Source organism: Trachinotus anak, unplaced genomic scaffold, assembly GCF_046630095.1.
Source record: "Trachinotus anak isolate AG129_WGS33_773 ecotype Australia unplaced genomic scaffold, CSIRO_AGI_Tana_v1 ptg000015l, whole genome shotgun sequence".
Classification (NCBI taxonomy): domain Eukaryota; kingdom Metazoa; phylum Chordata; class Actinopteri; order Carangiformes; family Carangidae; genus Trachinotus; species Trachinotus anak.
In genome coordinates, this window is record NW_027273866.1 from 8,269,285 (window position 1) to 8,285,240 (window position 15,956).

The 15,956-nt window shown below is 39.0% G+C and overlaps 2 protein-coding genes across 3 annotated transcripts; both read right to left on the minus strand.

Moving 5' to 3' along the window:
• Positions 1-352: 352 nt before the first annotated feature.
• Positions 353-8,592, minus strand: LOC139632900 (thrombospondin-type laminin G domain and EAR repeat-containing protein-like). The gene is made up of 13 exons (XM_071498171.1): positions 8,225-8,592; positions 6,787-7,010; positions 5,841-6,208; positions 5,314-5,404; positions 5,027-5,183; positions 4,796-4,927; positions 4,637-4,707; positions 3,720-3,881; positions 3,415-3,622; positions 3,080-3,312; positions 1,702-1,880; positions 1,495-1,596; positions 353-1,014 (listed from the first exon to the last, which is right to left on the minus strand). The coding sequence occupies exons 1-13, from the start codon at positions 8,313-8,315 to the stop codon at positions 861-863; spliced, it is 2,172 nt and encodes a 723-aa protein (XP_071354272.1). The 5' UTR covers positions 8,316-8,592; the 3' UTR covers positions 353-860.
• Positions 8,593-10,617: 2,025 nt separating this feature from the next.
• Positions 10,618-14,927, minus strand: sumo3a (small ubiquitin like modifier 3a). Of its 2 annotated transcripts, none has more exons than XM_071498215.1 (4): positions 14,768-14,927; positions 13,733-13,861; positions 13,487-13,558; positions 10,618-13,304 (listed from the first exon to the last, which is right to left on the minus strand). In XM_071498215.1, the coding sequence occupies exons 1-4, from the start codon at positions 14,786-14,788 to the stop codon at positions 13,242-13,244; spliced, it is 285 nt and encodes a 94-aa protein (XP_071354316.1). In that variant the 5' UTR covers positions 14,789-14,927; the 3' UTR covers positions 10,618-13,241. The 2 variants fall into 2 exon arrangements, with proteins under 2 accessions (XP_071354316.1, XP_071354318.1); XM_071498217.1 differs by lacking the exon at positions 14,768-14,927 and adding an exon at positions 14,392-14,578.
• Positions 14,928-15,956: the final 1,029 nt, after the last annotated feature.

The following is a 15,956-nucleotide window of genomic DNA, read 5'->3' on the forward strand; positions in this document are numbered from 1 at the left end:
TATAAAATGCTTTTATAGAAATACAGGAATCTTACAGAGGCCGTCTATTCATTTCTGTCAGTAAATCCACACAAATAGACATATTCTCATAGAAATCTTGTGCACACTAAACTTCCTTTTGAAAATGAGGTACATTAGTTGTTAACCTAGCACAAACAGTTGATACGGGGAAACTGTATGCAGTGTTGGTCATTATACCAAATTACCAAAGCCAGAACCCCTGTGAATTTTTCTTAGTAGCCCCCACAAAAAATCTGAAATTTTCTAATTATTTTACTTTTTTCTCTAATTTTTACTAATTTGTTTAACTGTTAAATTATATTTTCTGTAATTTTTATCTCCCTACACGATTGTTTAAATGCAGTTTCAAAACTCTCTCCACACTGCAAGGATATAACACCACTAAATTAATCCTTTTATCATATGTCAATTTGACTTAATGTTTCTTGCCTCAAACCATAAAATTTTAACATATTTACCCTAAAGAATATAAGAAAATATCTTCAAAACCCACTCTGTGCAATTTCTTTGTAGTTGTTGAATGCAGTGTCATCCAGGATGTTAAAACCCGCAAGATAACCCCCAGAAATAACATGAAGGACATGGCCATAAGTGTTGCTACAGCTCTGACAGTATATAATGGAGGCTGACCCTGAAATTGTGGAAAAGCACAGTTTTGGAAAGGCACACACACACACATTTGAAACATTATTGCAAACATTGTCTCACACAGAAACACAGACACAAAAGGACAATGTAAACCCTTACAAAGACAGACATGTATGTACACACACACACACACACACACAAACACATACACACACACCATTCACAAAGCCATTTGCACACTCTCTTTTTGCCTAATAGGTTTTCAGCTTGAACACTTTGGAGAGAGGTGCCTTGGCACTAGAGTAGATCAGATATGATTCTCCTTTAAAGCTGAAAAACTCCCAGTCACTGCACCCAATGGTTGGGAGCCAATGAACAGGAACAAAGCCTTCATATCCCTGCCATCTAAAAACAAACAGAGAGGATGAATCAAATCAAAGGCGTATTTGCATCTGCTTAAAAATAGCTCTAGATCAAAAATTAGTTGTGGACCATTTCCTAGTTCCTAGTGAATCCTCACGTGTCAAAAGTGTTAGTATGCTTCCACTGGTCACTATGGACTCTTGGTGTTTCATATCTTACTGTAATTTATTATTATGATGAATCTACTGTACGTTTGATGTTTTTATGTTTCTATTTATTGTATGATTTCTATTTATGATGTGTACTGTTTGTGTTCACTACTGTTGCAAACTTAATTGCCCCTCGGGTACAAAAAAGACTTTCTATCTATCTATCTAGTCTGGCTCACAGAAAGAAAATAAATCTACATTAAACAGTGTAGGTGTATTTCTCTGAGATGATTTCAGCATTACGTTACAGGGCAATCAGTATGGGTGAATTATTATTTTACACTGAGAGGGGTGTTGTTGACAAGTTGACTACCTGTAGAGAATGCTGTTGAGAGAGTAGGATTCTCCGTTAAAGGAGTTGGCGACAACCAGAAAATGTTCCTCCCCGAGGCTGAAGAACTCCCAGTCCACTGCACTGGAGAGACAGAAAGGTATGTGGTGATTATAAGAGTGAAATACCAGGAAGTGTTCCTGCAGTCCACCTGTGTGTATATTGTGTCTAACGCTTACAGATATGTACCTGTAAGTTACAATATCCTGGAAACGGACAAATAGCCGTCCATTCATGTCCAGCTCGTAGATAGTGGAGTTGATGGCATATCGACTTGGTCCGTTACCATGGAGTCTGTGTCCATTAGCAACAACCAAGAAGACTCTGCTGCCAATCTGAAACATTTCCCAGTCGGTGGCACAAAACGTCTAGATTGACAAGAAAGAAAACATACTTGGTGTGGTGGACAAAACATGAAAAGTGATAGCAGTGCATAGAGCTACGTGCTAACATCAACTTGTTAACGTTGTTCACAGTGACACTGCCAACATGTTGTTGTTTAGCAGGTATAATGTTTACCATGGTCACCACTTGAGTTTAGAGTATTAACATTTTCTGATTAGCACTTAAATACAGCTGATTCTCACATGAATGTCATTAGTTTTGTATTTGGTCATAAAGTATCTGACCATTTGAAATTTTTACCTGAAGGCGGCACTTGAGGTAAACCACTGGATCACCAAAGTTATTATAATTCATCTTGAGGGAAATATGAATGTCTGAACCAAATCAATATTATAACAATCCATCCAATAGTTGTTGAGATATTTCACTATAAAGCACAAATTTCTGGTGGCACCTGAGGGGGGGGTCAGTGTGATTTATCCTCATGCATGTCTGTATAAAATTTCATGCAATCCATTCAATAGTTGTTGAGATATTTCAGGCTGGGCCAAAGTGGTAGACCAACCGACTGACAGTTTGACAGACTGACATAGCATCTGTGCAGCCACACTGTTAGCACTTTCTCTCGCTTGATGATTTCTGGTGATTAATTTCAAATAGCCCCAAGGAGTTCTTGTGAAGCCTCACATCCAGCTGTGGAGTTTCCCTAAATCACACATCTCCTTATGATTTCTCATGTGACTATCAATGTGTCAACACTCTCTCCTCAAATGTGGCTACATTCAAATATATGATTCACTATCAGTTACATGTCAAAGCATTGCTATCGCTGAAGCAAATCATGGCAAACCACAACGCTCTATTTTTGGCACTGTCTTAAATGCTTAAACTCGCCTGTTCCTTGCTGCCCCATCCCTCTTTTCATTACCCCTTTATCTCTCCCTATTCGTATTCCCTTCCTTCTGTGTGTACAGACAAGATAGATGGTTTTTCATACTCATCTCAGATACAGATCTAATCAGAGGAAATCAAAGCCCAGCTGGTGAGAAAATGAGTAGTATGGAAATCATGCTGCAAAATGCTACATTAAAGTGCTAATTTCCACCCATGCTCAAACACCCTCTGACTTTATCCTGTATTGTGGTGTGTAACCAAAGACCTGGAACTGAGCGTCTTTTGTATTTTCAAGAAAGTTTCAAGACCTATTATGTTCACCACATACCTTAATTGTCTGGAAGACCTGGAAGCTTCCATCAACCCAAACATAGATGACAGAGTCTACAGAAGTGGTCACTCCATCAAATGCATTTGCGACCACCAGGAAATGGTAAGGTCCCACAGTGAAGAACTCCCAGTCATAGGCGCCGGAGGTCTGCAGCATCTGGTGGACCTCAAAAGACTTTGTTAACCTGTTCCACTTGTATATCACACTGTTTATAGTGTGATTATTATTACCTGAAGAGAAAACAAGAAAGACAAATTTAATATTATATACAGATTTAATCCAGGAATTCTGAAGATTAAAAGGTAGTTATTTGATGGCTATTTAGTTTTTACCTTGCCTATGATTGGCCACAGCAAGATAAGTTTGTCGATTGATGTTAAAGGCCTCCCAGTCTCGGGCACAGTGGGTTTGCAGTGACTGGAACTGCACAAACTTTTTTCTTTTCTTGCTCCACTTGTAAATCACAGAAAAGTCACTCTCTGACTCTTTGTTAAAACGATTGTATGGCCCTCCCCCAGAGTTAGACACCACGAGAAACATCTAGATCAAAAAAACAAAAAAGAGGGAATATGGGTTCAGAGCTTATATTGACTAATGTGTGATCTCTCCAGTGCTTTTTACTTCCTTTTCATCGTACTTTCTTTCCTATGTTGAAGTGTCTCCAAACCAGGGCTTCATGGGTGGTGATATTCTGGTAGAGCTTGAATCCTGAGTGGGTCCACAGATACACAGCAGAACCAGAGGCTTTGGAGCGGTGAGCCATAGCAGCCATCAGACCCATGCCAGGTACCTGGAAAACCTGATGATTGGGTTAAAGAAAAAAAGAAAACTGTAACTGAAATCTTAAACTTAGTAGACAGCCATATTGTGTAGAAGAATAAAATCACACAATAGTGAAAATTAAAATAAGATTTTATGTAGAACTCAGATCAACCAACAGTGGGGCAACAATAGAGAAGAGCATCAATCACAGCATGGGTGGATTTCACGAATGTGCGCCTCTTTACCTACACATAATTTACATCACATTTTATTCAGTTGCCGGACACTTTTGCTCAAAGCTATACATTCAAACAAGGCAGGAGCAAAAATCATATATCTTCTATAATTGGGAATGTATCCCTTTTAAACAAGTAACTAAAAGCATGTTCAGTGCTATAATACAAGTGCTTAGAGATGGTAGTATCACAGAAGAGCAAGGTACAAGTGATCTCCTAAATAGAAGTGAGCAGCTAGAACAGGGGCTCCCAACCTTTTTTGCTTGTGACACCTTAACAAAAAGATCCAAGGATACATATCTGTGAGTTGTTCAAGTGAAGAGATTTTCCTCTCACTTCAGACTGTTTCCTCTGAATATTTTAGAGACCTAAAGAGGTAAAACTAAATAGTATTTCAAAAGGAAAAAATAGAGTAAAGTCTGAAAATTCATTAAGACTCCCCAAAACCAAAGAAAGATATGTTTCTTCTCTTGTCTGTCTCTTGTTTCTTTAACTATATGTGCTGTGAGGATTCTAGCAATAGCAAATATTCATTTTTAAGTAAGTGGATAAATACCTCCACATCATGCGTCTCTGAGCTGGTGGTTAGGACCTGATGTTCCAATACATAATCCAGCCTTTTGTGATCTGAGTAGATGGAGAGATGCAAATTTCATCAATGTTCAACCTAAGCTGAGAAGAAAATTTCTCATGATGGTTGATGTACAGTTCTCACCCTCTAGCACAGTGATCCATGCTGTACCGTCGCAGAGGTAGAGGCCTTTCCTGAGCGGATTGAACCACAGCTGGCCTTGTTGCAGCTCTGAGCACAAACGCTCCAACCCCACTGACACTGGCCCCTCTGTTTCTGACAGTACGTGATCACAAAACAAAAAGGCAAGCAAACGATTAAAGAAGCAGAAAAGAAGAGAGATAAGTATCAAATGCCTTGTAAAATGCAAGTTACCATAGGAAGTCAGACGGCTGCCGCTTTCCTTTCCCATGACAGGCAGGTCTAAGAGAAGTGGTGGTACTGACAGAGCTGCTAGTTGGGGGTCAGAAGAGGGGCAGATCTGACGGGTGGCATCCACACCTGGCACCAAAACCAGCTGTCGTAGCAGGCCCTGTACACGGGCAGCACATAAGAGGGAAAGAATTAGACTATTTTAGTATTAAACATGTAATTTACAATGATTTGGCAGCTTATTTCTTGTTATTGTCATTAAATAAGTAATGGGGAAATGTACGTCTTACTGAAAACAAGCCTTTCCATCTCCCCCCACTGCCAATGTGGAATCTGGATCCCTGAATGTTGAGGTCTGAAGGGAAAGGCGTAGAGGGAACGCTGTTTGGCATAAAAAGACACAATTATTTCTAATAGCTGAAGTAAGTTGTTTTTCTTCTGTAAATGAACATGAAGTCTGTGTAATTAAAGCAATTGCTCACATTCTTCTGTTTTTGTCTGAGACAGAAAAGTATGAGACATGAATTGTATCGTATAAGTAGTGTATGGGTGCTGATATTCCTCCCTTCTATGCGCCAGAGGGAGTTTCCACTAAAAACCATCTATCACATACTGTCAGGCCACTATGATATGGCTGCAGGGGTGCGCACAGATTTGGAGCAGTGCCATTGTATTGTGGTGAAGGATCTACTATCCCTCAGGGGGATTCAGAGGGAACAGGAAGAGGGGATGGTGGGAGGCAGACAATCAACAGAAAACAGACAGAAGCACTCAGGAGCCACAAAAAGGGAAAAAAAAAAAAAAAAGATGAACTTACATTTCCACTGGTGGGTCGCAGTCCACTGTGAGTTTCACATGACTACCAATCGTCAGTACCAGAGTGTGCCACTGATTATCAGCCAGTTGGTTGCCTCGAAACACCCAGTGCTCCACGACCCCTCCATGACCTTTAAAAAGGAAGTGCAGATATTTTCTTGAAAACCTCAGTCCCAGGATGATCTGTCCACGCTCCTCATTACTTTTGCTTTGCCTCTTTTTCTTCTTCTCTTCTCCATCTTGTTCTTCTCCACTGACAACCTTCTCTTTGTTGCTTTCCAAAATGTCTCCTTTATCATTCTCCTTCTCCTCCACTGCTCTTTTCTCCACTGTTTTTGGCTCCATCAAGGAAAAGATGAATTCATTTCTCTGTACAACAAATGGGAAAAACATTCAGGCACATTGTATACAGCAGGAGTGGAAAGCAACAAAATAAATGTATTCAAATCCTGTGTTTAAGTCAAATTTGAGGGACTTGTACTTAGAACTGCAATGATTAGTCATTTAATAGAAAGTTAAATTGGAAAGTTAGTTGGGCATTATTTTGATATTCAATTTGCTTATTTTCAAATTTTCAAACCAAAAACACTTTTTTAAGCATTTCATAGACTAATTGTGACAATAATCTGCCGATGAATCAATAATGAAAATAACTGTAAATTGCAGCCATAATTGCATATTTCAATTTTATGTTACTTTTTACTCCTGCTCAATTACATTTTCATTACTTACCTTTCAAATTAAGAGGTTGAAAATCTATAATAAGCTTATAAACTCTACTAATACAATCATAATACAAATAAGATATATATCCTTCAACACCATTCCACCACTGCATAATTTAAGTAACTACTACCACATTACTTTAAGTAACATTCTGAATGCAGGACCTTCACTTGTGAGTATTTAAGTAAAGGATCTGAGTACTTCTCCCACCAGATACTCACCGTAGATGCAGCGTGAGTGACTTTTAGAGTCACAACAATGGAGAATTCTTTAGGGAAGAGGTCACAATTCACCAGCAGCTGGGAGGAGGGAAAGCTCATTGAGGTATGAGGGCTGGAGAAATGTACACCCCTCACCCCTCCAGCCTGCTTCATGTTCACCCCAGGCACGAGTTTAGAGGTGTCCCTTTCGAGGACAAAAGACAGGAGATCCAGGGGGAGTAAATCTGCAGACAATAAGAAAGTAAAGAGTCATTCAGGAAGACTGCTCAAAACTATTCTGCTAAGCTATAAACAAGTGGTTCCTAACCTGAGGGTTGGGACCCCCTGAAGAGGTCGCAAAATAAATCTGAGGAACCCCAGATGATTAATAGTACTTTTTGCTCCATTGCAGTTATTTGATGGCTTCAGTGACACGTTACTTAAGAAATTAAGATTTTTGCAGAGAAAACATGAAAAAGTGGTCAAACATGATGTGTTGTTATAAATTAAACCTAACATTTTATACAAGTAGATTAGTTGAATGACAGAAATAAATTGGTGACCACTTTGATAATTTTTCATGCAAAAATACCAAATATTTGTGACAGTTGCTGATTTTCCTTGTAAATTCAGGGAAAAATTGGTTGAGTAAATTAAGCATTGTGAAGGTTTCACTTTGGACCATGTTTCTACATTGAGTACTTTTACTTTTAATACTACTTCTTCTGACTACGCTTGCATACTACTACTTAAGTAACATTTTTAACAAGTTACTGGAGTATTTTACAGTGTTGGTTTAAGTACTTTTACTTGAGTAAAGAATCTGAACACTTCTCCCAGCGGTACTCATAGGTTAATATTTCTCATATTAAACCAGGGGTCACAAATAGACAGACAGTAGCTTTGTTTTAAAGGCTCAGAAGTTAAAAAGGTTGAGAACAACTGCTATAAACTAATGAATCAATGAATGACATAGCATGCTAAAATCCCTGACCCCTGGTGTGTGAGAAATAGCCCTGGGTGGTAGAGGAGCTAGAGGAGGTTTTAATAGGGTTTGTTATTAAGAAAGCTGTTCACTGGAAAGTGAGAATAATGGAGGAGAATTACTCTTCTTCATATAAAGGTGCAGCCTGTTAGTATCGATCTTCGTATGTCTATAGAATAGCTATGGAATCCTAACGACATCCAATGCCTGTACATGTTTGTGGATGTTAATTTAAGTTAATATTGCTTGCAGTACTTCACACACAAGCACTCCCACTGTACCGTAAGCAAATGCAGACAGTTGGAATTATCCAAAAGAATTTTAGCCAGAGGGGTTTCCCAGGATTTTAGATGAAACTGTAAATCTGTTCACTGAATAACCATTACCTGAACATCACGTGTTGAACTGAGCTGAGGTTACAGAAAGTAAAGCTGAGGTTGGGAGAGATCAAATAGAATAAAAATGGTACAGTACCTTTACAGTGTCTCCATGTGTCTGTGTCTGTGGTGGCACTGATGACCTTTAACCCCAGGAGAAGGAGCTGCACAAATATCAGCGATGACATTACAAAAAGCCTGTTTGGTTCAGTTGCCAGTTGATACAAATGTCTCCATACTGAAAGTATTTCTCTATGTTGGTCCCTTTGTCTCTATCTTAAGTGACGATATACACCAGACGACTGTGTATTCTTCATATTGACCCAAACGAGCATTTTCAGATCTTTCAGCCCCAAAGAAATATGTCTAGTCAACAAATTCTGTTTAAGTTATCAAAGCTATACTGGCTACCTAAGATTCACATGTACTTCAATAGCAGAAGTAGAGGATCTGTGCTTGGAGAGAAATCCATTCATCTGTGTGGAGAATCCTGCACCTGCAGCTCCTTTTAAACACCGGAGTCATGCAAATCACCAAACAGCCCGTCACTCATCCTCCCACAACCGCCTCTGATGACACAGGCCTGCCAGAGGGGTGAGACGCTCCTGTGTGTGAGTGAGTGTGTGTGTGTGTGTGTGCACGCTCACTTATGACAGACAAGAAGACAGACAGAATATTTTAATGTAATAATATTGAAAATGTCTGTCAAAAGACAAATTCCTCCAGACATGCAGTACACAAAAGGGGCCTGAGCAGACATAATATCTTTTTTTTTTTTTTTTTTTAATTAAAAGGCAACCTGAAAACAACAACAGAACATCTGTGACCTTTGGTCCACTAATGCATAGATGGATATGAGCTCAGCTATTATCATATTAGCTGTTATCCCATAGTTTATTACCTGAGAAACTGAGGTATGTGCATGAACTCAGCTGTAATATTAAAGTCTCAAACCTGGTTGTTTTCCTAAAAGATTTGCTTACTTACTTATTGAAAATGTAGTGAAATCTCAAGACAGTGAAATGAGATGCTAAATGGACTCAGTTACATATTTGAAATTAGGCAAACACTATCAAACTACACTGCAATGGATAGAGCACAAAGAGGGTCTTGGTCAAATGGTATTTGCAAATAATATTATTTGCATTTACTTTAACCTGCTCTGGGTAGTCTCTATAGCTCTCAGAGTTATAATTGTATGTGGTCATAGTCCAAAGAATTTTATAATATTATAATATTTGACCTTGTTTTGTTGGTTACTAGGCAGTCTGTAAATAATCACTGTGTTTTCAGAGACAGCGGCATCTCAGCTTGTGTCAGATCTCTCAGAATCATCTCATCCACCGACCGGCACATTTACAAGGCAAATGCACTCTGTCTCTCTTCCTCTCACCCACACTAATATCATAGACTGCACATAGACCAGGATACAAGATACCAACTCTGCCCTGTCCATCTTTTTCTCTATCCAGTCATTAATCTTTCTTCCTTCCAGGCACGGCAGGGAGTGGGTGTTACACTCTCCCGTGTGGTTTCAGATGGACTTGTTAGATGCAGAGAAGTTGATGTAGACTGGCACATGACTTTCCTTATTCCTGGTTTGACTCATCAGCCGTTGTTAATCTTATCACTGTTTCAATTGTACTGAATGCAACTATTCAGTCACTTTATCAGATCAGATCTAAGGTTCAGGATCAGGCCTCAGGTGATACAGGACGCCCTGGAAGTTGATATATTGTTAAGAATAAGAATTAATTAAAGAATTAAGAAATCTGACTTGGTTTGATAAACAAACATACATTTTATTTTTAACCTGCTTGATTTGGTTTGGTCTTTCAATAAAGTCTAAAGTACGTTTGAGTTTCAGGACCATTATAGAAATTCTTTTACCTTTTGGTGTACTGTCCTGCATCATATAGTTTTTCTTTTGTTGTGTGTTTCTACATGTTTCATGTTGGAGTGAACCTGCTTTGTTTTGGGAGCAGCAGGTATTTATACAAGACCTTATATTATATTGGTTCAGTGGCGCCACCTAGCTATCTTCCTACGATTGAGACCACGTTACGTTTCCATCCATGGCACCTGCATACATTTTCAGAAGTCGGGGGCCACAGTGGGAATTAAAACCCTTTCTTCCCTCATGAGCCACACACCAAGTAAATATATTTCAGTGACCGCCATGTTCTTACAAGTGACAAATTGTATACTATACTTAGTACATATGAATACAACAGGCATGAAAAAATTACCCACTAAAAATGTTTTTTTTAATAAAAACCTTATGGAAGGACATTTCAAATTAAGTTAGGTTATAAATTCTGTGGTTCCCATTAGAAATAAATGAAAGCACATAGCTTAACAACTTCACTACTTCTTTACCTCCCTCCACATCATAAAAACATACCGAGGGACATTTGTGAAACAACAAACATTTAAATACTTTACCTATTTTTGAATAGACAAAAAAATAATGAAGCTTTAGACAGCAAATCTGAGTACCAAACTATATTTATTGTATACAGTAGTAAAAGACCACAAATAATGTACAAATCAGTAGAGAAACAAATAACATGACAAGACCTGGGCCCCGTTCTTCGAACGTTATAAAGTTTAGCTGATGTTAGCCATCTCAAAATATCTTTGTCCAGCTAACTTGGTTCTTCAGATACAAGTGGAAGGCTGATTTGTTTGTCCTGATAACTGTGCTCTTATTTTGAGAGAGGAAAGGTGAAACCATCTACAAGTGTAATCAAGCAGATTTAGCAATGTTGACAAATGAGGGGAGCAGCGAATACCTCAAATACCAATAAAGTGAAATGTTTAATCATTTTCTTTCATATATTCATTCAAAAATATCTGAGTACTGGCACTGACTAATGTTTTCATGATATGGAATACATACAAAAATACAGCTGTAAAACATGTTGCAGACTAGTTTAATTACTTTTTTAAAAATTACAGCACCTGTCTAGTATGGCTAAACTACGACAAACTACATTTAAGGATATGGGAACATATCTGAAAGATTAAAACATGAAATTCACAAGGCCAGTTACAACTCCTTACAACTCCTCAAATAGTGCCACCTCAAGACAAGAATTTTGTTTGTTTTGCAAATGTCTGCACAACAATGGTTCACAATATATCAAACTTAAAATGGTCTTTAGCTTGGGTTCATACTGTACCAAACAATATTTTAATTTTTTGTTTCTAAATTGCACTGGTTTTATTTTGTTGTACTTTTTAGCATGTATAACTATTGGACTTAAAACCTCTTCAGCTGTAACAATACTAATCAGTTGGTGTCTCTAAAGAATGGTGCAGCCTTGTGTGAAATAAAACTGCTAAACTTAAAAGGGCTGTTTCAATCCAACTCACTGAAGAAGCTTATGCTTTTGCATGTTTTGAGCTCAAGGACTGCAATTTTAAGCCCGACTGAACTAAAAAAAAATCCAAGCTCATGTCAGACCATCAACAATCAAATCAAGCCATTTCAGTTATCTATGTACGAAGAACGGGGCCCTGTGGGTACAGAACACTTATCTCCCAAACTCCATCAGTTGACCTTCCTGCCCTCCCAATATGCAAACAACCACATGCATCCTTCTCTTAACTGCAAAATATTTGAGACATTCATCACCGCTTGAGATAGCTTCAGTTTTCAAAATTGCAGTTAATGGTGTTTAAACAAATGGCCTGCAACTTCTCCCTTGTGCACATCAGAAAACATTATCTCAACAGTTGACAAAGCAGAGAAAAGTGTCTTCAAAATGCATGACAAACACAGACTGACTTTTGTTGGATATCCTTGCTCAAACTGGAGGCTGTTCCTCTTCAAAGCACATGTGGAATCAGTTGTCCCATCAGCCTACATTCGCCAGGACAATACAGAGATGAGACAGCTGACCCCAGAACAGCACTGAGGAATCATCTCCCAGTCACTCCCACCCACAGCCCACCCTGAAAACCCACAAGCCAAGCAGCTTGTAAGAATAATATAGGGACCGATCACTGGCCCACTTCTTCAGAAAATGGGGGAAGAAAACAAAAAGTTATGTATTCCACATCAAAAGATTCTCCTTGCACAGCAGGACCCCAACCAACTGCGAATAAGGATGCACCTCAGTGGTGTAAATTAAAGTTCCCTCCCCCTAACAGGTGATGACTGCACATTGGGCAGATACCCCTAAAGAATTGATCTCAATTAGTAGCAGTCAAAAAGGAAGCAAATAACAAATGAATGAATGATATACAAACTCCCTTAAAATCTGACAGTTTTGACCTTATAGTTTGTGTTTAGAGTGATCCAAGTACAGCAAATATGAAACAGAAGTTCGGTCTTTGGAGTATTGGTCCAAGCCCCACGACATTTATCTAACATCCACTCTGATACCTCTGTACAGAAAAAGAAAACAAAAAATAAAAAATAAACAAGCCCAAACCCCCTTGGGTGTTAATTCTTTAAAGAAAAAACAAAATTACAAAAACATTGCAGAACTCTTTAGCAAAAGCACCTAAAAGGCAGAGAGAATTAAAATACATTTTTTTGACAGAAGAGCAGGAGTCACTGTTCAGACAAAAAAAACACACAAGAGAGCAAAGTGAAATGGAAGGCGGGTGTGTGTTAAGTTCAGATAGTGCTTCCACTTCAAAAACATTTTCATGCCCACTGACTGTGACCCCTGGGCAAAAAACTTGCAGAGCCCCTCATTCGACCCCGCTGGATGAAAACTGTGACAAACTACTGGATACTAAGCTTTCACTGGAAAGTGAACGAGAAGCACTGACAAACCAGGAGCCGCTGTGTCGTGCTGTTGGTCCAATCACAGCCTGCAGTGCCAGAAGGAAATTGTTGTCCTGATTGGCCAGCAGAGAGACTGTTGACACGCACTTAAGTTCAGTCCTGGCTGAGACAGTACATAAACAGCTGAGGAGCCGCCCCCCTACACCTGACGAAAAACCATGACAGACATCTTTAAACTTAAGGAATAATAATAATAATAATAATAATAATAATAATAATAATAGGTTGAGAGGGGCAATGAGGAGGGGAGGGACAGTGAGGGTGGCTGAGGGCGTGGTCTGAGGGTGGCCGTCAATGAGGTGGGGAGGACTTAGCAATGTCCGCCCGTCTGCTGCTGGAAAACATCTATGGTGTCTTCATCTTCCATCTCCAGCTGAGAGGAACAAAGGGTCAGAGGTTCCAGTTAGTAGAAACAATAACTGAACAGGCAAAATGATGGAGGGATTAAAATATTAAATGTAATAATTCAAGGCAATTAAAAAAAAACAAAAAACACTGAATGCTTGAACTGTGCAGTCAATATATCGTAATGGTGAATAGATCATAATGTCTTACCTGTGCAGGTGTATCCGTCTCATTGATAGGCTGGCCATCAAACCTGAACCTGATCTGCCTTATTGAGAGACCCTGCAGGAGCACAACAACAGACATCCATGTGCAGGGGATTTTTAGTACAGGAATAGCAAAGTGAAGTGCACAGTTAATGGAGAGGCTGAATGGGGCATTACAGCAAATCCACAATAATTACATGTTGCTGGAGAGGAGGAAATTTAAAAGCAGTCATTTGGGCTTTCAGCTCACCTGTCGTTCACAGTATGCCTTCATTAGTTTGCTGAGTGGTGTGTGTCTTTTGATTTTGAACTGGACCACCGAACCATCTTGCCCCGCAACCTTGAGGTTGATGTGATCATTCTCAGTCTTTACTCCCTCCTGCAGAGACAAACATGTTTAACAGGAGTTAAACCAGCAGGTCAACCAGAGTTACCTCTAACATTACAGCAAGAGGTTTAAACTCAAGTCACAGATACAATACAGGCAACAGCATTGCTATCAGAGACATGTACCAACCAATAAGTTACCAAACTGTGAGGTACACCCAGCCTGCTACTTTAAAAGTAATTTCACAATAAAACGCAAGTGTACCCTTATGTGTGGTGAAGGAATAATGTACACTACTTTGAAGATATTTCAACCGAAACAAACTTGCATGAGGCATAATAATGCAGGCAGGTTACATACAATATGTTGCTTCCCGGGCAGTCACAGAATGCTAACGTTAGCATGATTAGCTCCAGGCTAAGTGATCGGCACGCCAGCCCTTCAGAACCGCTGCTAAGTTTAGCTGCCGGCTAACGCTGCTAGCAGTTTTGTTTTTGTTGTGCTGTGGCCAAACGGGCACCGACACATTAAAAACAGCAAAAAATAACTGGGCTATATTAGTTTTTAAATTAGTGCGTCACCTCCATTAGCGCCCCTTTGTAGCTGCTGCAGTTGCGGCATTTGCTGCGTTGCGGACATAGCGTGGTCCCGTTTCGACAAAGAAAAAAATCCGCAAATGACAATCATGCTGTAATTGAAATTTCTACCCACAATCCTCAAGACCCTTGTTAGTGGGACAAAAGCTCTTCAATTCCCATGCACAGTGTGTTGTGTAAGCGCATTTAAATGTAAATATCGATGTGCGGGTTCTCATTCATTTGCGAAACAAACACTGCGCCGATTCGGAGAAACGTGCAAACCAGGCCATTTTAGATTGCACATCTGAGAAATGGTTTGGCAGGAACACGACCGAGCCATCACTGCAAACCTACAGCTCTGAGAGCCTTAATATCTTACCTTTGGCTTTTCCTCTGACATCTCGGCTGGATTTCGTGTCACGGTTTTCAAAATAATCGGTTAATTGGGAGTTATCGGGTCTTTCTGCCGCCTTCTGTCCTCTCGTCTCCTCCACTGACGGGTACGCGCTTAGGACCGCCGTCGCAAATAAACGATTGGATGTGAGAGGACCATGTGACTTCTAAATCGCGGGAGCGCGGACACGGGAGCGCGCAGCTGTGTAAAATCCTCGATCACGCGAAGCGACGAACTGAGGGTAATAAACTGTATCAAAACCTCTGAATCATCAAACATTTGTGCAAATATTTTTAAGAAATTATTTTCTTGATTTTTTTTTCTTGAGTGATTTTCTTTTGATTGATTCTTAAAGTGAGTTAATCACTTTATAAATAATCAAAAGAAAATCAGAACAAGTATATAATACTTCTACCATTGTTCAAAAAGGTTATTTAAATCAAACATTAGAACTATTATAGCTGCGGTGAAGCAATGTCTAACACAAAACAAACTTAATGTTTTTCATCAGAAATCGCATTGAACCATGTTGAAATTTGTCCAACTCAACAAGAATTCACCTGTAATCATATCAAGGCATTTTTTGACAAATGTAAAAAAAATGATATTAACAATTTAGTCATTACATCCTTTATGCCTAATTGGCATAATGGGATGCAAGTTCTCTTCAGTTGTAGAACATGCTCTTTTCAGTTGCATGGTAATATCAGTTGCCTCTTTGCAAACATACAGCGTAACACAAACATGTCAAATACTTTATGAACTCATTGCATATGTAATTTTTTACAGTTGTATTCTCTTATGTCAGATTTAGTTTCTGAGATAAAATATCCCAAACACCTAGAATGGGGAAAATAAAAATGACCTTTAAATCACACAGGTGTCATCCTTCAGCCTCTGAAGGCTTTGATGAATCCTGCTCAAAGTTAGGCACGTTTCAGATATTCATTACTGACATTCTTTAATCTTTTAATCACTCTTTGATTTTTAAAAACTCATAACACAAAAGACACAAAATATGAAGATAACAGCTGTCATTTTAATGAAAGCACTATGCAGGCAATACACAAGCACAACAAAAGTCTAGTGCCACTGGCAGAATTAATTATCAGTGTAAAGTCTTTTATTGGGCCTTTGTGTCTTTAGCCTACAGGATAAACAGGTAATAGTAAAA